Source organism: Oncorhynchus tshawytscha, linkage group LG08, assembly GCF_018296145.1.
Source record: "Oncorhynchus tshawytscha isolate Ot180627B linkage group LG08, Otsh_v2.0, whole genome shotgun sequence".
Lineage (NCBI taxonomy): Eukaryota > Metazoa > Chordata > Actinopteri > Salmoniformes > Salmonidae > Oncorhynchus > Oncorhynchus tshawytscha.
In genome coordinates this window covers 88,793,006-88,819,389 of record NC_056436.1, presented here as the reverse complement: position 1 = coordinate 88,819,389, position 26,384 = coordinate 88,793,006, and the positions used below count along the sequence as shown (strand labels likewise).

Here is a 26,384-nt window from a genome sequence, read left to right as displayed (position 1 = left end):
ATCACTGCTCTAGAATCTAGTGATGAGACATGGTCGTGGTTCTACCTGTCATCACTGCTCTAGAATCTAGTGATGAGACATGGTCGTGGTTCTACCTGTCATCACTGCTCTAGAATCTAGTGATGAGACATGGTCGTGGTTCTACCTGTCATCACTGCTCTAGAATCTAGTGATGAGACATGGTCGTGGTTCTACCTGTCATCACTGCTCTAGAATCTAGTGATGAGACATGGTCGTGGTTCTACCTGTCATCACTGCTCTAGAATCTAGTGATGAGACATGGTCGTGGTTCTACCTGTCATCACTGCTCTAGAATCTAGTGATGAGACATGGTCGTGGTTCTACCTGTCATCACTGCTCTAGAATGTAGTGATGAGACATGGTCGTGGTTCTACCTGTCATCACTGCTCTAGAATGTAGTGATGAGACATGGTCGTGGTTCTACCTGTCATCCCTGCTCTAGAATCTAGTGATGAGACATGGTCGTGGTTCTACCTGTCATCACTGCTCTAGAATCTAGTGATGAGACATGGTCGTGGTTCTACCTGTCATCACTGCTCTAGAATGTAGTGATGAGACATGGTCGTGGTTCTACCTGTCATCACTGCTCTAGAATCTAGTGATGAGACATGGTCGTGGTTCTACCTGTCATCACTGCTCTAGAATGTAGTGATGAGACATGGTCGTGGTTATACCTGTCATCACTGCTATAGAATCTAGTGATGAGACATGGTCGTGGTTATACCTGTCATCACTGCTATAGAATCTAGTGATGAGACATGGTCGTGGTTATACCTGTCATCACTGCTATAGAATCTAGTGATGAGACATGGTCGTGGTTATACCTGTCATCACTGCTATAGAATCTAGTGATGAGACATGGTCGTGGTTATACCTGTCATCACTGCTATAGAATCTAGTGATGAGACATGGTCGTGGTTATACCTGTCATCACTGCTATAGAATCTAGTGATGAGACATGGTCGTGGTTCTACCTGTCATCACTGCTCTAGAATCTAGTGATGAGACATGGTCGTGGTTCTACCTGTCATCACTGCTCTAGAATCTAGTGATGAGACATGGTCGTGGTTCTACCTGTCATCACTGCTCTAGAATCTAGTGATGAGACATGGTCGTGGTTCTACCTGTCATCACTGCTCTAGAATCTAGTGATGAGACATGGTCGTGGTTCTACCTGTCATCACTGCTCTAGAATCTAGTGATGAGACATGGTCGTGGTTCTACCTGTCATCACTGCTCTAGAATGTAGTGATGAGACATGGTCGTGGTTCTACCTGTCATCACTGCTCTAGAATGTAGTGATGAGACATGGTCGTGGTTCTACCTGTCATCACTGCTATAGAATGTAGTGATGAGACATGGTCGTGGTTCTACCTGTCATCACTGCTCTAGAATCTAGTGATGAGACATGGTCGTGGTTCTACCTGTCATCACTGCTCTAGAATCTAGTGATGAGACATGGTCGTGGTTCTACCTGTCATCACTGCTCTAGAATCTAGTGATGAGACATGGTCGTGGTTCTACCTGTCATCACTGCTCTAGAATCTAGTGATGAGACATGGTCGTGGTTCTACCTGTCATCACTGCTCTAGAATCTAGTGATGAGACATGGTCGTGGTTCTACCTGTCATCACTGCTATAGAATCTAGTGATGAGACATGGTCGTGGTTCTACCTGTCATCACTGCTATAGAATCTAGTGATGAGACATGGTCGTGGTTCTACCAGTCATCACTGCTATAGAATCTAGTGATGAGACATGGTCGTGGTTCTACCTGTCATCACTGCTCTAGAATCTAGTGATGAGACATGGTCGTGGTTCTACCTGTCATCACTGCTCTAGAATCTAGTGATGAGACATGGTCGTGGTTCTACCTGTCATCACTGCTATAGAATCTAGTGATGAGACATGGTCGTGGTTCTACCTGTCATCACTGCTATAGAATCTAGTGATGAGACATGGTCGTGGTTCTACCAGTCATCACTGCTATAGAATCTAGTGATGAGACATGGTCGTGGTTCTACCTGTCATCACTGCTATAGAATCTAGTGATGAGACATGGTCGTGGTTCTACCTGTCATCACTGCTCTAGAATCTAGTGATGAGACATGGTCGTGGTTCTACCTGTCATCACTGCTCTAGAATCTAGTGATGAGACATGGTCGTGGTTCTACCTGTCATCACTGCTCTAGAATCTAGTGATGAGACATGGTCGTGGTTCTACCTGTCATCACTGCTCTAGAATCTAGTGATGAGACATGGTCGTGGTTCTACCTGTCATCACTGCTGAATTCTTCTAAAAGTCACCTCACTAAGCATGGTTTCTGTATTTCTCTGTCTCTACATCTGACTATCTGTTCTCTGCATCCTGTGTTCATGCTCCAGGGACCAGGCGTGTAAAGGACATAAGCTGTCTAACGGGGCGGGGGGGTTGTGTCACCCCCCTTCGGAGCTGGAGGAGGGAGAGGACGAGGACTCTAGTTCTGAGAGGAGCTCCTGTGCTTCCTCCTCAAACAACCAGAAGGATGGGAAGTACTGTGACTGCTGCTACTGTGAGTTCTTCGGACACAACGCGGTATGTATAGTAGTGATGGAAGAAAAATGCATACAGCTACAAATCTGATTTGATGGTATACAGTGCATTAGGAAAGTATTCAGACCCCTTCCCACACTTTGATACGTTATAGCCTTATTCTAAAAATCCCCTGAATGACATCACGATACCCCCGAATGACATCACGATACCCCCTAATGACATCACGATACCCCCTAATGACATCACGATACCCCCTAATGACATCACAATACCACAATACCCCATAATGACAAATTCGAAAACAGGCTTTTAGTAAGTTTAGCAATTTTATAAAATAAACAATTTTAAAAAAGAAACATTCTCTCACTGTTAACTGCGTTTATTTTCAGCAAACTTAACATGTGTAAATATTTGTATGAACAAATGAGACATAAACTGAACATGTTCCACAGACATGTGACTGACAGAAATTGAATAATTTGTCCCTGAACAAAGGGTCGGTCAAAATCAAAAGTAACAGTCAGTATCTGGTGTGGCCACCAGCTGCATTAAGTACTGCAGTGCATCTCCTCTTCATGGACTGCACCAGATTTGCCAGTTCTTGCTGTGAGATGTTACCCCACTCTTCCACCAAGGCACCTGCAAGTTCCCGGACATTTCTGGGGGGAATGGCCCTAGCCCTCACCCTCCGATCCAACAGGTCCCAGGCGTACTTAGTGGGATTGAGATCCGGGCTCTTCGCTGGCCATGGCAGAACACTGACATTCCTGTCTTGCAGGAAATCACGCACAGAACGAGTAGTATGGCTGGTGGCATTGTCATGCTGGAGGGTCATGTCAGGATGAGCCTGCAGGAAGGGCCACATGAGGGAGGAGGATGTCTTCCCTGTAACGCACAGCATTGAGATTGCCTGCAATGACAAGCTCAGTCCGATGATGCTGTGACACAGCTCCCCAGACCATTGACGGACCCTCCACCTCCAAATCGATCCCACTCCAGAGTACAGGCCACAGTATAACGCTCATTCCTTCGACGATAAACGCAAATCCGAACACCCCTGGTGAGATACAACCGCGACTCGTCAGTGAAGAGCACTTTATCCCAGTCCTGTCTGGTCCAGCGACGGTGGGTTTGTGCCCATAGGTGACGTTGTTGCCCTGGCCACATCTGCAGTCCTCATGCCTCCTTGCAGCATGCCTAAGGCACGTTCACACAGATGAGCAGGGACCCTGGGCATCTTCCTTTTGGTGTTTTTCAGAGTCAGTAGAAAGACCTCTTTAGTGCCCTATGTTTTCATAACTGTGACCTTAATTGCCTACCGTCTGTAAGCTGTTAGTGTCTTAACGACCGTTCCACAGGTGCGTGTTCATTAATTGTTCATGGTTCATTGAACAAGCCTGGGAAACAGTGTTTAACCCCTTTACAATGAAGATTTGTGAAGTTATTTGGATTTTTACAAATTATCTTTGAAAGACAGAGTCCTGAAAAAGGTTTCTTTTTTTTGCTGAGTTTCTAAAACCAGAAACATTATTTACATTAATATTCAGACTCTTTTCTATGAGACTTGTAATTGAGTTCAGGTGCATCCTGTTTCCATTGATCATCCTTCAGATGTTTCTACAACTTGATTGGAGTCCACCTGTGGTAAATTCAATTGATTGGACATGATTTTGAAAGGAACACAACTGTCTATAGAAGGTCCCACAGTTGACCGAGCATTAACCAAGCCATGAGGTCAAAGAACCTGATGGTCACTCTAACAGAGCTCCAGAGTTCCTCTATGGAGATGGGAGAACCTTTCAGAAGGACAACCATCTCTGCAGCACTCCACCAATCAGGCCTTTATGGTAGAGTGGCCAGACAGAATCCACTCTTCAGTAAAAGGCACATGACAGCCCACTTGGAGTTTGCCAAAAGGCACCTAAAAGACTCTCTGACCATGAGAAACCAGATTCTCTGGTCTGATGAAACCAAGATTGAACTTTTTGGCCTGAATGCAAAGCCTCACAGCTGGAGGAAACCTGGCACCATCCCTACGGTGAAGCATGGCAGGGACTAGGAGACTAGTCAGGATCGAGGGAAAGATGAGCGGAGCAAAGTACAGAGATCCTTGATGAAACCTGCTCCAGAGCGCTCAGGATCTCAGACTGGGGTGAAGGTTCACCTTCCAACAGGACAACGACACTAAGCACACAGACAAGTCTTGTGTAATAAAACATTTAACATTTCTTTGTCATTATGGGGTGTTGTGATGTCATTATGGGGTGTTGTGTGTAGATTGATGAGGGGAAAAAACTATTTAATCCATTTTAGAATAAGGCTGTAACGTAACGATGTGGAAAAAGTCAAGGGGTCTGAATACTTTACAAATGCACTGTATTACAATATTTTTGACAATATCGCAATATTATTTTTGCGCTAGTCGGCTGTACCTACACCAAAAATAGTGAGGCAATTTGTTTCCAGCACTTTTATTTCCAAGACTGATCAAAACTCACTTTAAAACTCTTTAAATCTAAAACAAGAGGCTCTCTTGTTCTTCTGCAGCAGACACACGTGACATCGTCAAATTGACGGTTCAATTTTATATATATATATACAGTGCCTTGCGAAAGTATTCGGCCCCCTTGAACTTTGCGACCTTTTGCGTTGGGCTAGTAACCAGCAGGTAGTCTAGTGGTTAGAGCGTTGGACTAGTAACCAGCAGGTAGTCTAGTGGTTAGAGCGTTGGACTAGTAACCAGCAGGTAGCCTAGTGGTTAGAGCGTTGGACTAGTAACCAGCAGGTAGTCTAGTGGTTAGAGCGTTGGGCTAGTAACCAGCAGGTAGTCTAGTGGTTAGAGCGTTGGGCTAGTAACCAGCAGGTAACCTACTGGTTAGAGCGTTGGACTAGTAACCAGCAGGTAGACTAGTGGTTAGAGCGTTGGACTAGTAACCAGCAGGTAGACTAGTGGTTAGAGCATTGGACCAGTAACCAGCAGGTAGTCTAGTGGTTAGAGTGTTGGGCCAGTAACCAGCAGGTAGACTAGTGGTTAGAGTGTTGGACTAGTAACCAGCAGGTAGACTAGTGGTTAGAGCATTGGACCAGTAACCAGCAGGTAGTCTAGTGGTTAGAGTGTTGGGCCAGTAACCAGCAGGTAGACTAGTGGTTAGAGTGTTGGACTAGTAACCAGCAGGTAGCCTAGTGGTTAGAGTGTTGGGCCAGTAACCAGCAGGTAGTCTAGTGGTTAGAGCGTTGGACTAGTTAACCCGTAAGGTTGCAAGATCGAATCCCCGAGCTGACAAGGTACAAATCTGTCGTTCTGCCCCTGAACAGGCAGTTAACCCACTGTTCCTAGGCCGTCATTGAAAATAAGAATTTGATCTTAACTGACTTGCCTAGTTAAATAAAGGTAAAATAAAAAATGTAAAAACTCATAGCTTCATTTTTTTCAAACTTTTACAAAATATTTTCTCGAAATAAGCTTTGTACAATTAGCGGTCAAATACACTGCATTTAAACCATTCAGCAATAATCTAATGAATTCAGGTTGATTTTACCTGAGGCTGAATATATGCCTTCCATAATCATAAGAACCTCTAATAATTTCATTATTTTATCAAAAAAGTTGTACCTGCCTTTTATTGTTTTATTCCCTGATCTGACTTTCAGGTCTTCTATAAAAAATGACCTTTTGGTTACAAATTTAACCTGAACCACACATTAACTAATGTAGCAGCCATTATAGTAAACGAACACCGGGCTCATAAACAATCTCTCAAACACAAGCCCACGTGTTAGTAAGTAGCCAGCTAATATTTAGACTTCAAGTTCAGCCAACTTGGATCAAGGTATAATTTGATAAGCTCTGGAATACAGCTAAAAAGGCAAAACAGTTGAATTAGAAACACGACCTCCAGTCCGTCTCCAACTGTTGGAACAGCATGCTATCCTGTCCGTCTCCAACTGTTGGAACAGCATGCTATCCTGTCCGTCTCCAACTGTTAGAACAGCATGCTATCCTGTCCGTCTCCAACTGTTAGAACAGCATGCTATCCTGTCCGTCTCCAACTGTTAGAACAGCATGCTATCCTGTCCGTCTCCAACTGTTAGAACAGCATGCTATCCTGTCCGTCTCCAACTGTTGGAACAGCATGCTATCCTGTCCGTCTCCAACTGTTAGAACAGCATGCTATCCTGTCCGTCTCCAACTGTTAGAACAGCATGCTATCCTGTCCGTCTCCAACTGTTAGAACAGCAACTGTTGGAACAGCATGCTATCCTGTCCGTCTCCAACTGTTAGAACAGCATGCTATCCTGTCCGTCTCCAACTGTTAGAACAGCATGCTATCCTGTCCGTCTCCAACTGTTAGAACAGCATGCTATCCTGTCCGTCTCCAACTGTTAGAACAGCATGCTATCCTGTCCGTCTCCAACTGTTAGAACAGCATGCTATCCTGTCCGTCTCAACTGTTAGAACAGCATGCTATCCTGTCCGTCTCCAACTGTTAGAACAGCATGCTATCCTGTCCGTCTCCAACTGTTAGAACAGCATGCTATCCTGTCCGTCTCCAACTGTTGGAACAGCATGCTATCCTGTCCGTCTCCAACTGTTAGAACAGCATGCTATCCTGTCCGTCTCCAACTGTTAGAACAGCATGCTATCCTGTCCGTCTCCAACTGTTGGAACATGCTATCCTGTCCGTCTCCAACTGTTGGAACAGCATGCTATCCTGTCCGTCTCCAACTGTTAGAACAGCATGCTATCCTGTCCGTCTCCAACTGTTGGAACAGCATGCTATCCTGTCCGTCTCCAACTGTTGGAACAGCATGCTATCCTGTCCGTCTCCAACTGTTGGAACAGCATGCTGTCTCCAACTGTTGGAACAGCATGCTATCCTGTCCGTCTCCAACTGTTGGAACAGCATGCTATCCTGTCCGTCTCCAACTGTTGGAACAGCATGCTATCCTGTCCGTCTCCAACTGTTGGAACAGCATGCTATCCTGTCCGTCTCCAACTGTTGGAACAGCATGCTATCCTGTCCGTCTCCAACTGTTAGAACAGCATGCTATCCTGTCCGTCTCCAACTGTTGGAACAGCATGCTATCCTGTCCGTCTCCAACTGTTAGAACAGCATGCTATCCTGTCCGTCTCCAACTGTTGGAACAGCATGCTATCCTGTCCGTCTCCAACTGTTAGAACAGCATGCTATCCTGTCCGTCTCCAACTGTTAGAACAGCATGCTATCCTGTCCGTCTCCAACTGTTAGAACAGCATGCTATCCTGTCCGTCTCCAACTGTTAGAACAGCATGCTATCCTGTCCGTCTCCAACTGTTGGAACAGCATGCTATCCTGTCCGTCTCCAACTGTTAGAACAGCATGCTATCCTGTCCGTCTCCAACTGTTAGAACAGCATGCTATCCTGTCCGTCTCCAACTGTTAGAACAGCATGCTATCCTGTCCGTCTCCAACTGTTAGAACAGCATGCTATCCTGTCCGTCTCCAACTGTTAGAACAGCATGCTATCCTGTCCGTCTCCAACTGTTAGAACAGCATGCTATCCTGTCCGTCTCCAACTGTTAGAACAGCATGCTATCCTGTCCGTCTCCAACTGTTGGAACAGCATGCTATCCTGTCCGTCTCCAACTGTTGGAACAGCATGCTATCCTGTCCGTCTCCAACTGTTAGAACAGCATGCTATCCTGTCCGTCTCCAACTGTTGGAACAGCATGCTATCCTGTCCGTCTCCAACTGTTAGAACAGCATGCTATCCTGTCCGTCTCCAACTGTTGGAACAGCATGCTATCCTGTCCGTCTCCAACTGTTGGAACAGCATGCTATCCTGTCCGTCTCCAACTGTTGGAACAGCATGCTATCCTGTCCGTCTCCAACTGTTAGAACAGCATGCTATCCTGTCCGTCTCCAACTGTTGGAACAGCATGCTATCCTGTCCGTCTCCAACTGTTGGAACAGCATGCTATCCTGTCCGTCTCCAACTGTTAGAACAGCATGCTATCCTGTCCGTCTCCAACTGTTGGAACAGCATGCTATCCTGTCCGTCTCCAACTGTTGGAACAGCATGCTATCCTGTCCGTCTCCAACTGTTAGAACAGCATGCTATCCTGTCCGTCTCCAACTGTTGGAACAGCATGCTATCCTGTCCGTCTCCAACTGTTAGAACAGCATGCTATCCTGTCCGTCTCCAACTGTTGGAACAGCATGCTATCCTGTCCGTCTCCAACTGTTGGAACAGCATGCTATCCTGTCCGTCTCCAACTGTTGGAACAGCATGCTATCCTGTCCGTCTCCAACTGTTGAACAGCATGCTATCCGTCTCCAACTGTTGGAACAGCATGCTATCCTGTCCGTCTCCAACTGTTGGAACAGCATGCTATCCTGTCCGTCTCCAACTGTTGGAACAGCATGCTATCCTGTCCGTCTCCAACTGTTGGAACAGCATGCTATCCTGTCCGTCTCCAACTGTTGGAACAGCATGCTATCCTGTCCGTCTCCAACTGTTGGAACAGCATGCTATCCTGTCCGTCTCCAACTGTTGGAACAGCATGCTATCCTGTCCGTCTCCAACTGTTGGAACAGCATGCTATCCTGTCCGTCTCCAACTGTTAGAACAGCATGCTATCCTGTCCGTCTCCAACTGTTAGAACAGCATGCTATCCTGTCCGTCTCCAACTGTTAGAACAGCATGCTATCCTGTCCGTCTCCAACTGTTGGAACAGCATGCTATCCTGTCCGTCTCCAACTGTTAGAACAGCATGCTATCCTGTCCGTGTTGTTTACATGTTGAAATCAAAGGAATGAATGAGAACGAGACACCAATTCTTTATATCATAGTTTTATGCTTATTGAAAAAAAAAAGTTTTAAAACCGAATAAACAGCTAGTTTAACCTTTTTATTTGATTCAAATGCTGATAGCGGTACGTGGTCCCTGTAATGCGCGCGTGATAAACAGAGCATTTAATTTTCCAGAATGAAAGTTCATCCGTTTTAGTAGTCTGCTAATCTGAGGAGGTGAAACATAAACAGGGAAGTTAACCTTTCCATCAGTACTCTATTACAGTAGAGACATGGTACCGTAATGCTCACTGGACAAACTGAGCATTTCATTTTCCAGAATGAAAGTTCATCTGTTTTTAGTAGTCTGCTCTGCCCGAAATCTGAGGTGAAACAGCAACCTTTCCAACCACCCTGATTAACTTCTCTATTACAGTGCGTCTCCATGTGTTAGTGTCCTTATGACCCTTAATGTCGGACCAAACCTCAAATGCAAATAGCGAGTTGAACACGTTTTGTCAGAGGGGAAGAAGTGATCATCTTTGTTGTTGTTGTGAGGTGGGGCTTGGGAGAAAGAGAAGAAGTCAGAGGTTTCACTCTCACCAAGGTCTGTCTGGCCCAGTGGCCCCATTATGACACAACAATGGAAGGGAAGAAGAACGGCTAATTCTAGAACACAACAATAATGCTGATAATAAGAGTGTCTGGTTAATCAATAGGCCATGTCAAGATATACAGTGAGAAGTATTCAGACCTCTTGACTTTCAACTTTTATGTTATGTTATGTTACAGCCTTATTCTAAACGGGATTAAATAAATATATATTGACCATTTGATCAGGCCTACACACTGATCAATGGGCCTGCACACTGATCAATGGGCCTGCACACTGATCAATGGGCCTGCACACTGATCAATGGGCCTGCACACTGATCAGTGGGCCTACACACTGATCAATGGGCCTACACACTGATCAATGGGCCTACACACTGATCAATGGGCCTGCACACTGATCAATGGGCCTGCACACTGATCAATGGGCCTGCACACCGATCAATGGGCCTACACACCGATCAGTGGGCCTACGCACCGATCAGTGGGCCTACACACCGGTCAATGGGCCTACGCACCGATCAATGGGCCCACACACCGATCAATGGGCCCACACACTGATCAAACAACATCAGAAGAAAGTGCGACCCTTTTTATGAGCGTTGGCTCCGGTGTACGGCTGGCTACCTGTAGACAAAATGAAAAATAGTTGATTGTGAATGACAACTTTATCTTACTACATTACTAGCTGGCTAGCTAATTATCCTGTGTCTAAACCAGCCAAACGTCATTGATTTGTAGCCTGTTATCTTGTGTCGGCTGCGACACTCTCCCAGGGAAGTTTGAGCGTTTTCACATTGAGCTAAATAATTACTATAATGAAAAATGGAAAAGTATCCAAAACAACCAAAATCACAATTTCCACAAAAATATTACTGCTTTTCCCTCCAACAATGAGTCATCCGACGGGTTGTCGTAGACAGCCGCACGGCCAATATGTTTGGGCCGTCGAATCGCAATAAAATCACAGTCCCGAAACAGTATAAACAGTGAGTGACAAAAGGAAGTTCTTTAGACACAGTCCGTCTCTTTAGTAATGGATCGTGATTGAATGTATGGAGCACTTGGCTTTTCACTTGGCAAACATTGTGTTCACGTTGGGGCCAAATGTAAACCCATTTGGTTGTTAAATGTGCCATCTGGTGACCTTCGGGTGGTCCAACAGTCTTAACCCTCTGCCTGTGTTGCACATGTAAGATGTGCCACTGCCAGCATGGGTCGGAATCCAACCCACTGCTCTTTCAACACTCTCTCTCTCCTACCTTTCATCTTGGTCTCTCTCTCTCTCCTACCTTTCATCTTGGTCTCTCTCTCTCTCCTACCTTTCATCTTGGTCTCTCTCTCTCTCCTACCTTTCATCTTGGTCTCTCTCTCTCTCCTACCTTTCATCTTGGTCTCTCTCTCTCTCCTACCTTTCATCTTGGTCTCTCTCTCTCCTACCTTTCATCTTGGTCTCTCTCTCTCTCCTACCTTTCATCTTGGTCTCTCTCTCTCTCCAACCTTTCATCTTGGTCTCTCTCTCTCTCCTACCTTTCATCTTGGTCTCTCTCTCTCTCCTACCTTTCATCTTGGTCTCTCTCTCTCTCCTACCTTTCATCTTGGTCTCTCTCTCTCTCCTACCTTTCATCTTGGTCTCTCTCTCTCTCCTACCTTTCATCTTGGTCTCTCTCTCTCTCCTACCTTTCATCTTGGTCTCTCTCTCTCTCTCCTACCTTTCATCTTGGTCTCTCTCTCTCTCTCCTACCTTTCATCTTGGTCTCTCTCTCTCTCTCTCCTACCTTTCATCTTGGTCTCTCTCTCTCTCTCTCTCCTACCTTTCATCTTGGTCTCTCTCTCTCTCTCTCCTACCTTTCATCTTGGTCTCTACCTTTCATCTTCTCTCTCTCCTACCTTTCATCTTGGTCTCTCTCTCTCTCTCCTACCTTTCATCTTGGTCTCTCTCTCTCTCTCTCCTACCTTTCATCTTGGTCTCTCTCTCTCTCTCTCCTACCTTTCATCTTGGTCTCTCTCTCTCTCTCTCCTACCTTTCATCTTGGTCTCTCTCTCTCTCTCTCCTACCTACCTTTCATCTTGGTCTCTCTCTCTCTCTCTCCTACCTTTCATCTTGGTCTCTCTCTCTCTCTCCTACCTTTCATCTTGGTCTCTCTCTCTCTCTCTCTCCTACCTTTCATCTTGGTCTCTCTCTCTCTCTCTCTCCTACCTTTCATCTTGGTCTCTCTCTCTCTCTCTCCTACCTTTCATCTTGGTCTCTCTCTCTCTCTCCTACCTTTCATCTTGGTCTCTCTCTCTCTCTCCTACCTTTCATCTTGGTCTCTCTCTCTCTCTCCTACCTTTCATCTTGGTCTCTCTCTCTCTCTCTCCTACCTTTCATCTTGGTCTCTCTCTCTCTCTCCTACCTTTCATCTTGGTCTCTCTCTCTCTCTCCTACCTTTCATCTTGGTCTCTCTCTCTCTCTCCTACCTTTCATCTTGGTCTCTCTCTCTCTCTCTCTCCTACCTTTCATCTTGGTCTCTCTCTCTCTCTCTCCTACCTTTCATCTTGGTCTCTCTCTCTCTCTCTCCTACCTTTCATCTTGGTCTCTCTCTCTCTCTCTCCTACCTTTCATCTTGGTCTCTCTCTCTCTCTCTCCTACCTTTCATCTTGGTCTCTCTCTCTCTCTCTCTACCTTTCACCTTTCATCTTGGTCTCTCTCTCTCTCTCTCCTACCTTTCATCTTGGTCTCTCTCTCTCTCTCTCCTACCTTTCATCTTGGTCTCTCTCTCTCTCTCTCCTACCTTTCATCTTGGTCTCTCTCTCTCTCTCTCCTACCTTTCATCTTGGTCTCTCTCTCTCTCTCTCCTACCTTTCATCTTGGTCTCTCTCTCTCTCTCTCTCCTACCTTTCATCTTGGTCTCTCTCTCTCTCTCTCCTACCTTTCATCTTGGTCTCTCTCTCTCTCTCTCCTACCTTTCATCTTGGTCTCTCTCTCTCTCTCCTACCTTTCATCTTGGTCTCTCTCTCTCTCTCTCCTACCTTTCATCTTGGTCTCTCTCTCTCTCTCTCTCCTACCTTTCATCTTGGTCTCTCTCTCTCTCTCTCTCTCTCCTACCTTTCATCTTGGTCTCTCTCTCTCTCTCTCTCTCCTACCTTTCATCTTGGTCTCTCTCTCTCTCTCTCTCTCCTACCTTTCATCTTGGTCTCTCTCTCTCTCTCTCTCCTACCTTTCATCTTGGTCTCTCTCTCTCTCTCTCTCCTACCTTTCATCTTGGTCTCTCTCTCTCTCTCTCTCTCCTACCTTTCATCTTGGTCTCTCTCTCTCTCTCTCTCCTACCTTTCATCTTGGTCTCTCTCTCTCTCTCTCTCCTACCTTTCATCTTGGTCTCTCTCTCTCTCTCCTACCTTTCATCTTGGTCTCTCTCTCTCTCTCTCCTACCTTTCATCTTGGTCTCTCTCTCTCTCTCTCTCTCCTACCTTTCATCTTGGTCTCTCTCTCTCTCTCCTCTCTCTCCTACCTTTCATCTTGGTCTCTCTCTCTCTCTCTCTCTCTCCTACCTTTCATCTTGGTCTCTCTCTCTCTCTCTCTCTCTCTACCTTTCATCTTGGTCTCTCTCTCTCTCTCTCTCTCTCTCTCCTACCTTTCATCTTGGTCTCTCTCTCTCTCTCTCTCTCCTACCTTTCATCTTGGTCTCTCTCTCTCTCTCTCTCTCCTACCTTTCATCTTGGTCTCTCTCTCTCTCTCTCTCCTACCTTTCATCTTGGTCTCTCTCTCTCTCTCTCTCCTACCTTTCATCTTGGTCTCTCTCTCTCTCTCTCTCCTACCTTTCATCTTGGTCTCTCTCTCTCTCTCTCTCCTACCTTTCATCTTGGTCTCTCTCTCTCTCTCTCTCCTACCTTTCATCTTGGTCTCTCTCTCTCTCTCTCTCCTACCTTTCATCTTGGTCTCTCTCTCTCTCTCTCTCCTACCTTTCATCTTGGTCTCTCTCTCTCTCTCTCTCCTACCTTTCATCTTGGTCTCTCTCTCTCTCTCTCTCCTACCTTTCATCTTGGTCTCTCTCTCTCTCTCTCCTACCTTTCATCTTGGTCTCTCTCTCTCTCTCTCTCCTACCTTTCATCTTGGTCTCTCTCTCTCTCTCTCTCCTACCTTTCATCTTGGTCTCTCTCTCTCTCTCTCTCCTACCTTTCATCTTGGTCTCTCTCTCTCTCTCTCTCCTACCTTTCATCTTGGTCTCTCTCTCTCTCTCTCTCCTACCTTTCATCTTGGTCTCTCTCTCTCTCTCTCCTACCTTTCATCTTGGTCTCTCTCTCTCTCTCTCCTACCTTTCATCTTGGTCTCTCTCTCTCTCTCTCTCTCTCCTACCTTTCATCTTGGTCTCTCTCTCTAGCCAATAAACATACAACAACAAAAAGATTATGGCTCGGGTTTCAATCCACAAAGATGCTCTCCTCCCTTCTGCCATCCTTCCCCTACATCTGAGATGGCTGGATAGGTGTACTCTCCAACTAGTTTCTGCCATGTTACTGTCACCTATCCAACCTTTACAGATGTCTAAAGGGGAGTGAACAAGGGCAAAGGAAGACAGAAAGATATTGAAATGAAACGCATGCTATTGAAGGATAATCTCTCCTCTGATCATATCCTGTCCTCCCTCTAGCCCCCGGCGGCTCCGACCAGCCGTAACTACACAGAGATCCGAGAGAAGCTCCGGTCCCGTCTGACGCGTCGTAAGGAGGAGTGTCTACCCCAGAGACGGGACTCTGACCCGGCCGTGTCCACCTCCATCGACCACCGAGACGTGGATGAGCTGCTGGACTTCATCAACTCCTCAGAGCACAAACCAGCCAACAGCGCTAAAGCTGCCAAGCGGGCACGTCATAAACAGAAGAAGAAGGTGATGTCACATGACATGGTGGGAATAGTCACCAATACAGATCAGTTAATACATCTTAAAGTATTGGTGTTTGTTTGGGACGTCTACATGTGTATTTGTGGATGTACTTAATATTTGTAGTAATCGTCTGTTTCTGTTACGTGAGGCAGCTTGGTCTCCCGAGTGGTTCAGAGGTCTAAGGCATCTCAGTGCTAGAGGCGTCACTACAGACCCTGGTTCAGAGGTCTAAGACACTGCATCTCCGTGGTAGAGGCGTCACTACAGGCCCTGGTTCAGAGGTCTAAGACATCTCAGTGCTAGAGGCGTCACTACAGACCCTGGTTCAGAGGTCTAAGGCATCTCAGTGCTAGAGGTGTCACTACAGACCCTGGTTCAGAGGTCTAAGGCATCTCAGTGCTAGAGGCGTCACTACAGACCCTGGTTCAGAGGTCTAATGCATCTCAGTGCTAGAGGCGTCACTACAGACCCTGGTTCAGAGGTCTAATGCATCTCAGTGCTAGAGGCGTCACTACAGACTCTGGTTCAGAGGTCTAAGGCATCTCAGTGCTAGAGGTGTCACTACAGACTCTGGTTCAGAGGTCTAAGGCATCTCAGTGCTAGTCTATCTCCTGTTTCTGTAGTGAGACAGCTTGATGTACAGGACACCCCCTGGACAGGACACTAGTCTGTCTCCTGTATCTGATGTACAGGACACCCCCTGGACAGGACACTAGTCTATCTCCTGTTTCTATAGTGAGACAGCTTAATGTACAGGACACCCCCTGGACAGGACACTAGTCTGTCTCCTGTTTCTGATGTACAGGACACCCCTTGGACAGGACACTAGTCTGTCTCCTGTTTCTATAGTGAGACAGCTTAATGTACAGGACACCCCCTGGACAGGACACTAGTCTGTCTCCTGTTTCTATAGTGAGACAGCTTGATGTACCAGGACACCCCTGGACAGGACACTAGTCTGTCTCCTGTATCTGATGTACAGGACACCCCTGGACAGGACACTAGTCTGTCTCCTGTATCTGATGTACAGGACACCCCTGGACAGGACACTAGTCTGTCTCCTGTATCTGATGGACAGGACACTAGTCTGTCTCCTGTATCTGATGTACAGGACACCCCCTGGACAGGACACTAGTCTGTCTCCTGTATCTGATGTACAGGACACCCCTGGACTTTACACTAGTCTGTCTCCTGTATCTGATGTACAGGACACCCCTGGACAGGACACTAGTCTGTCTCCTGTATCTGATGTACAGGACACCCCCTGGACAGGACACTAGTCTGTCTCCTGTATCTGATGTACAGGACACCCCCTGGACAGGACACTAGTCTGTCTCCTGTATCTGATGTACAGGACACCCCCTGGACAGGACACTAGTCTGTCTCCTGTATCTGATGTACAGGACACCCCCTGGACAGGACACTAGTCTGTCTCCTGTTTCTGTATGGAGACAGCTTGATGTACAGGACACCCCCTCTGCTCCGTGTTTATTAATAATGAATTTATAATGGAAAGTAACCACATTTTCATAGTTGTAATTAGATGTTTTTTGTCTGACCGTCTGTCTGACCATCTGTCTGTCTAACCATCCGTCTGACTGACCGTCTGTCCGTCTGTCTAACCATCTGTCTGTCTGACCGTCTGTCTGACCGTCTAACCATCTGTCTGTCTAACCATCTGTCTGACTGTCTAACCATCTGTCTGTCTGACCGTCTAACCATCTGTCTGTCTAACCATCTGTCTGTCTAACCATCTGTCTGTCTAACCATCTGTCTGACTGTCTAACCATCTGTCTGTCTGACCGTCTACCCGTCTGTCTGTCTGTCCGTCTGTCTGTCTGACCATCTGTCTGTCTGTCTGACCATCTGTCTGTCTGACCATCTGTCTGTCTGACTGTCTAACCATCCGTCTGTCTGACCGTCTGTCTGACTGTCTAACCATCCGTCTGACTGACCGTCTGTCTGTCTGTCTAACCATCTGTCTGTCTGACCATCTGTCTGACTGTCTAACCATCTGTCTGTCTGACCATCTGTCTGACTGTCTAACCATCTGTCTGTCTGACCATCTGTCTGACTGTCTAACCATCTGTCTGTCTGACCGTCTAACCGTCTGTCTGTCTGACCGTCTAACCGTCTGACTGTCTAACCATCTGTCTGTCTGACCGTCTAACCGTCTGTCTGTCTGACCGTCTAACCGTCTGTCTGTCTAACCATCTGTCTGTCTGACTGTCTAACCATCTGTCTGTCTGACCGTCTAACCATCTGTCTGTCTAACCATCTGTCTGACTGTCTAACCATCTGTCTGTCTGACCGTCTAACCGTCTGTCTACCCATCTGTCTGTCTGTCTGACCATCTGTCTGTCTGACCATCTGTCTGTCTGTCTGTCTAACCATCTGTCTGTCTGACCATCTGTCTGACTGTCTAACCATCTGTCTGTCTGACCGTCTGTCTGTCTGTCTAACCATCTGTCTGTCTGACCATCTGTCTGACTGTCTAACCATCTGTCTGTCTGACCATCTGTCTGACTGTCTAACCATCTGTCTGTCTGACCATCTGTCTGACTGTCTAACCATCTGTCTGTCTGACTGTCTAACCATCTGTCTGTCTGACCGTCTAACCGTCTGTCTGTCTAACCATCTGTCTGTCTGACTGTCTAACCGTCTGTCTGTCTGTCTGACCATCTGTCTGACCGTCTGTCTGTCTGTCTGTCTGACTGTCTAACCATCTGTCTGTCTGACCGTCTAACCGTCTGTCTGTCTAACCATCTGTCTGTCTGACTGTCTAACCATCTGTCTGTCTGACCATCTGTCTGTCTGACCATCTGTCTGTCTGTCTGACCATCTGTCTGTCTGTCTGTCTGTCTGACCATCTGTCTGTCTGACAGTCTGTCTGACTATCTAACCATCTGTCTGTCTGTCTAACCGTCTGTGACTGTCTAACCATCTGTCTGTCTGACCGTCTGTCTGACTGTCTAACAATCTGTCTGTCTGACTGTCTAACAATCTGTCTGTCTGACCGTCTTTCTGACTGTCTAACCATCTGTCTGTCTGTCTGTCTGTCTGACCGTCTGTCTGACTGTCTAACCGTCTGTCTGACTAACCGTCTATCTGACTGTCTAACAATCTGTCTGTCTGTCTGTCTAACCGTCTTTCTGACTGTCTAACCATCTGTCTGTCTAACCATCTGTCTGTCTAACCATCTGTCTGTCTGACCGTCTTTCTGACTGTCTAACCATCTGTCTGTCTGACCGTCTTTCTGACTGTCTAACCATCTGTCTGTCTGACCGTCTGTCTGACTGTCTAACCATCTGTCTGTCTGACCGTCTGTCTGACTGTCTAACCGTCTGTCTGTCTGTCTGACTGTCTAACCGTCTATCTGACTGTCTAACAATCTGTCTGTCTGTCTGTCTAACCGTCTTTCTGACTGTCTAACCATCTGTCTGTCTAACCATCTGTCTGTCTGACCGTCTTTCTGACTGTCTAACCATCTGTCTGTCTGACCGTCTGTCTGACTGTCTAACCATCTGTCTGTCTGACCATCTGTCTGTCTGTCTGACCATCTGTCTGTCTGTCTAACCATCTGTCTGTCTGACCATCTGTCTGACTGTCTAACCATCTGTCTGTCTGACCGTCTAACCGTCTGTCTGTCTAACCATCTGACTGTCTAACCGTCTGTCTGTCTGTCTGACCATCTGTCTGTCTGACCGTCTGTCTGTCTGTCTGTCTGACTGTCTAACCATCTGACTGTCTAACCGTCTGTCTGTCTGTCTAACCATCTGTCTGTCTGACCGTCTAACCGTCTGTCTGTCTGACCGTCTGTCTAACCATCTGTCTGTCTGACTGTCTAACCATCTGTCTGTCTGACCCTCTGTCTGTCTGACCATCTGTCTGTCTGACCGTCTGTCTGTCTGTCTGACCGTCTGACCATCTGTCTGTCTGACCGTCTGTCTGACTGTCTAACCATCTGTCTGTCTGTCTGTCTAACCGTCTGTGACTGTCTAACCATCTGTCTGTCTGACCGTCTGTCTGACTGTCTAACAATCTGTCTGACTGTCTAACAATCTGTCTGTCTGACCGTCTTTCTGACTGTCTAACCATCTGTCTGTCTGTCTGTCTGTCTAACCGTCTGTCTGACTGTCTAGCCATCTGTCTGTCTGACCGTCTGTCTGACTGTCTAACCATCTGTCTGTCTGACCGTCTGTCTGACTGTCTAACCATCTGTCTGTCTGACCGTCTGTCTGACTGTCTAACCATCTGTCTGTCTGACCGTCTGTCTGACTGTCTAACCGTCTGTCTGACTGTCTGTCTGTATGTCTGACTGTCTAACCGTCTGTCTGTCTGACCGTCTGTCTAACCATCTGTCTGTCTGACTGTCTAACCATCTGTCTGTCTGACCGTCTGTCTAACCATCTGTCTGTCTGACCGTCTGTCTGTCTGACCGTCTGTCTGTCTGTCTGACCATCTGTCTGTCTGTCTGACCGTCTGTCTGTCTCAGTACTCATCTGTCTGACTGTCTAACCATCTGTCTGTCTGACCGTCTGTCTGACTGTCTAACCATCTGTCTGTCTAACCGTCTGTCTGACTGTCTAACCGTCTGTCTGACTGTCTAACAATCTGTCTGTCTGTCTAACCGTCTTTCTGTCTGTCTAACCATATGTCTGTCTGACCGTCTGTCTGACCGTCTAACCATCTGTCTGTCTGACCATCTGTCTGTCTGTCTGTCTGACCGTCTAACCGTATGTCTGTCTGACCGTCTGTCTGACTGTCTAATCGCCTGTCTGACTGTCTAACCGTCTGTCTGACTGTCTAACCGCCTGTCTGACTGTCTAACCGTCTGTCTGACTGTCGAACTGTATGTCTGTGTGTCTGACCATGTCCGTCTTACCGTCTGTCTCTCCCCACATCAGGAGAAGCAGACCCAGGCGGGTAGTGGTGATGGTGAGGGAGCTGGTAGCGACCCCCCCTCCACCCCTCCAGAGCCCAGTGAGGACCCAGACCACCTCAGCCTGGAGGAGGAGGAGGAGGATGTGGAGTACGGTGAGGGCCCGGAGGCTAGTCGGCTGCTGGAGTGGCCCCAACTGGAACTAGAAAGGGTCAACTCCTTCCTGACTTCTCGGCTAGAGGAGATCAAGAACACCATCAAGGTAAGGATATCTGCGTCCCTAAGGGTAGGCACCCTATTCCCTAAATTATGCAATACTGTTGAACAGGGCCCATGGTAGTGCACTATATAGGAAATAGGGTGCCATTTGGGAGTCGCATGATCACTGTCCATATGTAGGGCGCGGTGAAATAGGGCACTGTGATGTAGGGCACTGTGAAATAGGCGTAGGGCGCTGTGAAATAGGAGTAGGGCACTGTGAAATAGGGCACTGTGAAATAGGGCACTGTGAAATGGGCGTAGGGCACTGTGAAATGGGCGTAGGGCACTGTGAAATAGGGCACTGTGAAATGGGCGTAGGGCGCTGTGAAATGGGCGTAGGGCACTGTGAAATGGGCGTAGGGCACTGTGAAATAGGGCACCGTGAAATGGGCGTAGGGCACTGTGAAATAGGGCACTGTGAAATAGGGCGCTGTGAAATAGGCATAGGGCACTGTGAAATAGGGCACTGTGAAATGGGCGTAGGGCACTGTGAAATAGGGCACTATGAAATGGGCGTAGGGCACTGTGAAATGGGCGTAGGGCACTGTGAAATAGGCATAAGGCGCTGTGAAATAGGGCACTGAAATGGGCGTAGGGCACTGTGAAATGGGCGTAGGGCACTGTGAAATGGGCGTAGGGCACTGTGAAATAGGGCACTGTGAAATGGGCGTAGGGCACTGTGAAATGGGCGTAGGGCACTGTGAAATGGGCGTAGGGCACTGTGAAATGGGCGTAGGGCACTGTGAAATAGGGCACTGTGAAATGGGCGTAGGGCACTGTGAAATGGGCGTAGGGCTCTGTGAAATGGGCGTAGGGCACTGTGAAATAGGGCACTGTGAAATACTGTATATAGCCTCTCTACTGTATATAGCCTCTCTACTGTATATAGTCTCTCTACTGTATATAGCCTCTACTCTATATAGCCTCTCTACTGTATATATCCTCTCTACTGTTTATAGCCTCTCTACTGTATATAGCCTGTCTACTTTGTATAGCCTCTCTACTGTATAGAGCCTCTCTACTGTGTATAGCCTCTCTACTGTATATAGCCTCTCTACTCTATATAGCCTCTCTACTGTATATAGCCTCTCTACTGTATATAGCCTCTCTACTGTATATAGCCTCTCTACTCTATATAGCCTCTCTACTGTATATAGCCTCTCTACTGTATATAGCCTCTCTACTCTATATAGCCTCTCTAGTGTATATAGCCTCTCTAGTGTATATAGCCTCTCTAGTGTATATAGCCTCTCTACTGTATATAGCCTCTACTGTATATAGCCTCTACTGTATATAGCCCCTCTACTGTATATAGCCCCTCTACTGTATATAGCCTCTCTACTGTATATAGCCTCTCTACTGTATATAACCTCTCTACTGTATATAGCCTCTACTGTATATAGCTCTCTACTGTATATAGCCTCTCTACTGTATATAGCCTCTCGACTGTATATAGCCTCTCTACTGTATATAGCCTCTCTACTGTATATAGCCTCTCTACTGCATATAGCCTCTCTACTGTATATAACCTCTCTACTGTATATAGCCTCTCTACTGTATATAGCCTCTCTACTGTATATAGCCTATACTGTATATAGCCTCTCTACTGTATATAGCCTCTCTACTGTGTATAGCCTCTCTACTCTATATAGCCACCCTACTGTATATAACCTCTCTAGTGTATATAGCCTCTCTAGTGTATATAGCCTCTCTAGTGTATATAGCCTCTCTACTGTATATAGCCTCTCTACTGTATATAGCCTCTACTGTATATAGCCTCTCTACTGTATATAGCCTCTACTGTATATAGCCTCTCTACTGTATATAGCCTCTCTACTGTATATAGCCTCTACTGTATATAGCTCTCTACTGTATATAGCCTCTCTACTGTATATAGCCTCTCTACTGTATAGCCTCTCTACTGTATATAGCCTCTCTACTGTATATAGCCTCTCTACTGTATATAGCCTCTCTACTGTATATAGCCTCTCTACTGTATATAGCCTCTCTACTGTATATAGCCTCTCTACTGTATATAACCTCTCTACTGTATATAGCCTCTCTACTGTATATAGCCTCTCTACTGTATATAGCCTATACTGTATATAGCCTATACTGTATATAGCCTCTCTACTGTGTATAGCCTCTCTACTCTGTATAGCCACCCTACTGTATATAACCTCTCTACTGTATATAACCTCTCTACTGTATATAACCTCTCTACTGTATATAGCCTCTCTACTGTATATAGCCTCTCTACTGTATATAGCCTCTCTACTGTATATAGCCTATACTGTATATAGCCTCTCTACTGTATATAGCCTCTCTACTGTATATAGCCTATACTGTATATAGCCTCTCTACTGTATATAGCCTCTCTACTGTGTATAGCCTCTCTACTCTATATAGCCACCCTACTCTATATAGCCTCTACTCTATATAGCCTCTACTCTATATAGCCTCTCTACTCTATATAGCCACCCTACTGTATATAACCTCTCTACTGTATATAACCTCTCTACTGTATATAACCTCTCTACTGTATATAACCTCTCTACTCTATATAGCCACCCTACTGTATATAGCCTCTCTACTGTATATAGCCTCTCTACTGTATATAACCTCTCTACTGTATATAGCCTCTCTACTCTATATAGCCTCTCTACTGTATATAGCCTCTCTACTCTATATAGCCACCCTACTGTATATAACCTCTCTACTGTATATAGCCTCTCTACTGTATATAACCTCTCTACTGTATATAACCTCTACTGTATATAGCCTCTCTACTGTATATAGCCTCTCTACTGTATATAGCCTCTCTACTGTATATAACCTCTCTACTCTATATAGCCTCTCTACTGTATATAACCTCTCTACTGTATATAACCTCTCTACTCTATATAGCCTCTCTACTGTATATAACCTCTCTACTGTATATAACCTCTCTACTGTATATAGCCTCTCTTTTTCCTGTTGTTTGATTTCTTCACTTACCTATTGTTCACCTAATACCTTTTTTGCACTGTTGGTTAGAGCCTGTAAGTCAGCATTTCACTGTTGTATTCGGTGCGTGTGACAAATAAACTTTGATTTGATACATGTATTGAACTTATGAGAAAATGTATTAATTTACCCAAGACTAGTCCATCTCCTGTTTCTAATGTACCAGGACACCCCCTGGACAGGACACTAGTCTGTCTCCTGTATCTGATGTACAGGACACCCCCTGGACAGGACACTAGTCTGTCTCCTGTATCTGATGTACAGGACACCCCCTGGACAGGACACTAGTCTGTCTCCTGTTTCTGATGTACAGGACACCCCCTGGACAGGACACTAGTCTGTCTCCTGTATCTGTATGGAGACAGATCCTATTGTATTGAGTCAGCTAGACACTCCCTGGACAGGACACTAGTCTATGGCAGGGCCTATTGTATTGTTTGTCTATCTATTGATGGTAAAATGTTTTTTATCTTACATATTATCATTTGCACATTGTCTTCTGCAGTGGCCACCAGTGATTTAAGATCACAGTCTGAGTAAAAATGCAAGATCTACTGCTCAGATTGTTTTTTAAATCAACGTAAACCTACACTGCTGCTAGTCTCTGTTCATCATATATGCAGTCACTTTAACCATATCTACATGTGCATACTACCTAGATCTACTGTTCAGATTGTTTTAACCATATCTACATGTGCATACTACCTAGATCTACTGCTCAGATTGCTTTAACCATATCTACATGTGCATACTACCTAGATCTACTGCTCAGATTGCTTTAACCATATCTACATGTGCATACTACCTAGATCTACTGTTCAGATTGTTTTAACCATATCTACATGTGCATACTACCTAGATCTACTGCTCAGATTGTTTTTTAAATCAACGTAAACCTATGCAACATTAACCTATTTAAAAACAGTTCTGTAGTGAGTTTTGTGCAGTAGGCTCAATACATTATCCCTGCATATTGGCTATGCTCAGTAGGCTATAGGCTCAATACATTATCACTGCATATTGGCTATGCTCAGTAGGCTCAATACATTATCCCTGCATATTGGCTCTGCTCAGTAGGCTATAGGCTCAATACATTATCCCTGCATATTGGCTATGCTCAGTAGGCTATAGGCTCAATACATTATCCCTGCATATTGGCTATGCTCAGTAGGCAATAGGCTCAATACATTATCACTGCATATTGGCTATGCTCAATACATTATCCCTGCATATTGGCTATGCTCAGTAGGCTATAGGCTCAATACATTATCCCTGCATATTGGCTATGCTCAGTAGGCAATAGGCTCAATACATTATCCCTGCATATTGGCTATGCTCAGTAGGCTATAGGCCCAGTACATTATCCCTGCATATTGGCTATACTCAGTAGGATATAGGCTCAATACATTATCCCTGCATATTGGCTATGCTCAGTAGGCTATAGGCCCAGTACATTATCCCTGCATATTGGCTATGCTCAGTAGGCTATAGGCTCAATACATTATCACTGCATATAGGCTATGCTCAGTAGGCTATAGACCCAGTACATTATCACTGCATATTGGCTATGCTCAGTAGGCTATAGACCCAATACATTATCGCTGCATATTGGCTATGCTCAGTAGGCTATAGGCCCAGTACATTATCACTGCATATTGGCTCTGCTCAGTAGGCTATAGGCCCAGTACATTATCACTGCATATTGGCTCTGCTCAGTAGGCTATAGGCCCAGTACATTATCACTGCATATTGGCTATGCTCAGTAGGCTATAGGCCCAGTACATTATCACTGCATATTGGCTATACTCAGTAGGCTATAGGCCCAGTACATTATCACTGCATATTGGCTATAGGCCCAGTACATTATCACTGCATATTGGCTATGCTCAGTAGGCTATAGGCTCAATACATTATCACTGCATATTGGCTATGCTCAGTAGGCTATAGGCCCAGTACATTATCACTGCATATTGGCTATGCTCAGTAGGCTATAGGCCCAGTACATTATCACTGCATATTGGCTATGCTCAGTAGGCTATAGGCCCAGTGTCATTATCACTGCATATTGGCTATGCTCAGTAGTCTATAGGCTCAATACATTATCACTGCATATTGGCTATACTCAGTAGGCTATAGGCCCAGTACATTATCACTGCATATTGGCTATAGGCCCAGTACATTATCACTGCATATTGGCTATGCTCAGTAGGCTATAGGCGCAATACATTATCACTGCATATTGGCTATGCTCAGTAGGCTATAGGCCCAGTACATTATCACTGCATATTGGCTATGCTCAGTAGGCTATAGGCCCGGTACATTATCACTGCATATTGGCTATGCTCAGTAGGCTATAGGCCCAGTACATTATCACTGCATATTGGCTATGCTCAGTACATTATCCCTGCATATTGGCTATGCTCAGTAGGCTATATGCCCAGTACATTATCACTGCATATTGGCTATGCTCAGTAGGCTATAGGCCCAGTACATTATCACTGCATATTGGCTATGCTCAGTAGGCTATAGGCCCAGTACATTATCACTGCATATTGGCTATGCTCAGTACATTATCCCTGCATATTGGCTATGCTCAGTAGGCTATAGGCCCAGTACATTATCACTGCATATTGGCTATGCTCAGTAGGCTATAGGCCCAGTACATTATCACTGCATATTGGCTATGCTCAGTAGGCTATAGGCCCAGTACATTATCACTGCATATTGGCTATGCTCAGTAGGCTATAGTCCCAGTACATTATCACTGCATATTGGCTATGCTCAGTAGGCTATAGGCCCAGTACATTATCACTGCATATTGGCTATGCTCAGTAGGCTATAGGCTCAATACATTATCCCTGCATATTGGCTATGCTCAGTAGGCTATAGGCTCAATACATTATCCCTGCATATTGGCTATGCTCAGTAGGCTATAGGCCCAGTACATTATCCCTGCATATTGGCTATACTCAGTAGGATATAGGCTCAATACATTATCCCTGCATATTGGCTATGCTCAGTAGGCTATAGGCTCAGTACATTATCATTGCATATTGGCTATGCTCAGTAGGCTATAGGCTCAATACATTATCCCTGCATATTGGCTATGCTCAGTAGGCTATAGGCTCAATACATTATCCCTGCATATTGGCTATGCTCAGTAGGCTATAGACCCAGTACATTATCACTGCATATTGGCTATGCTCAGTAGGATATAGGCTCAATACATTATCCCTGCATATTGGCTATGCTCAGTAGGCTATAGGCCCAGTACATTATCCCTGCATATTGGCTATGCTCAGTAGGCTATAGGCTCAATACATTATCACTGCATATAGGCTATGCTCAGTAGGCTATAGACCCAGTACATTATCACTGCATATTGGCTATGCTCAGTAGGCTATAGGCCCAGTACATTATCACTGCA

At 45.8% G+C, this 26,384-nt stretch overlaps 1 protein-coding gene across 4 annotated transcripts in view; it reads left to right on the top strand.

Moving 5' to 3' along the window:
• The window catches only part of LOC112216584 (protein FAM193B), a 51,266-nt gene that overhangs the window by 17,219 nt on the left and 7,663 nt on the right, over window positions 1–26,384 (top strand). For all 4 annotated transcript variants that reach the window (XR_006083957.1, XM_042326157.1, XM_042326156.1 and 1 more), the window contains 3 exons: window positions 2,407–2,596; window positions 14,575–14,811; window positions 19,716–19,952. Coding sequence is in view for 3 of the 4 variants with exons in the window: in XM_042326157.1 (XP_042182091.1) it covers window positions 2,407–2,596; window positions 14,575–14,811; window positions 19,716–19,952 (664 nt within the window). In the remaining variant the exon portion in view is untranslated. The remainder of the gene's footprint in view (window positions 1–2,406; window positions 2,597–14,574; window positions 14,812–19,715; window positions 19,953–26,384) is intronic.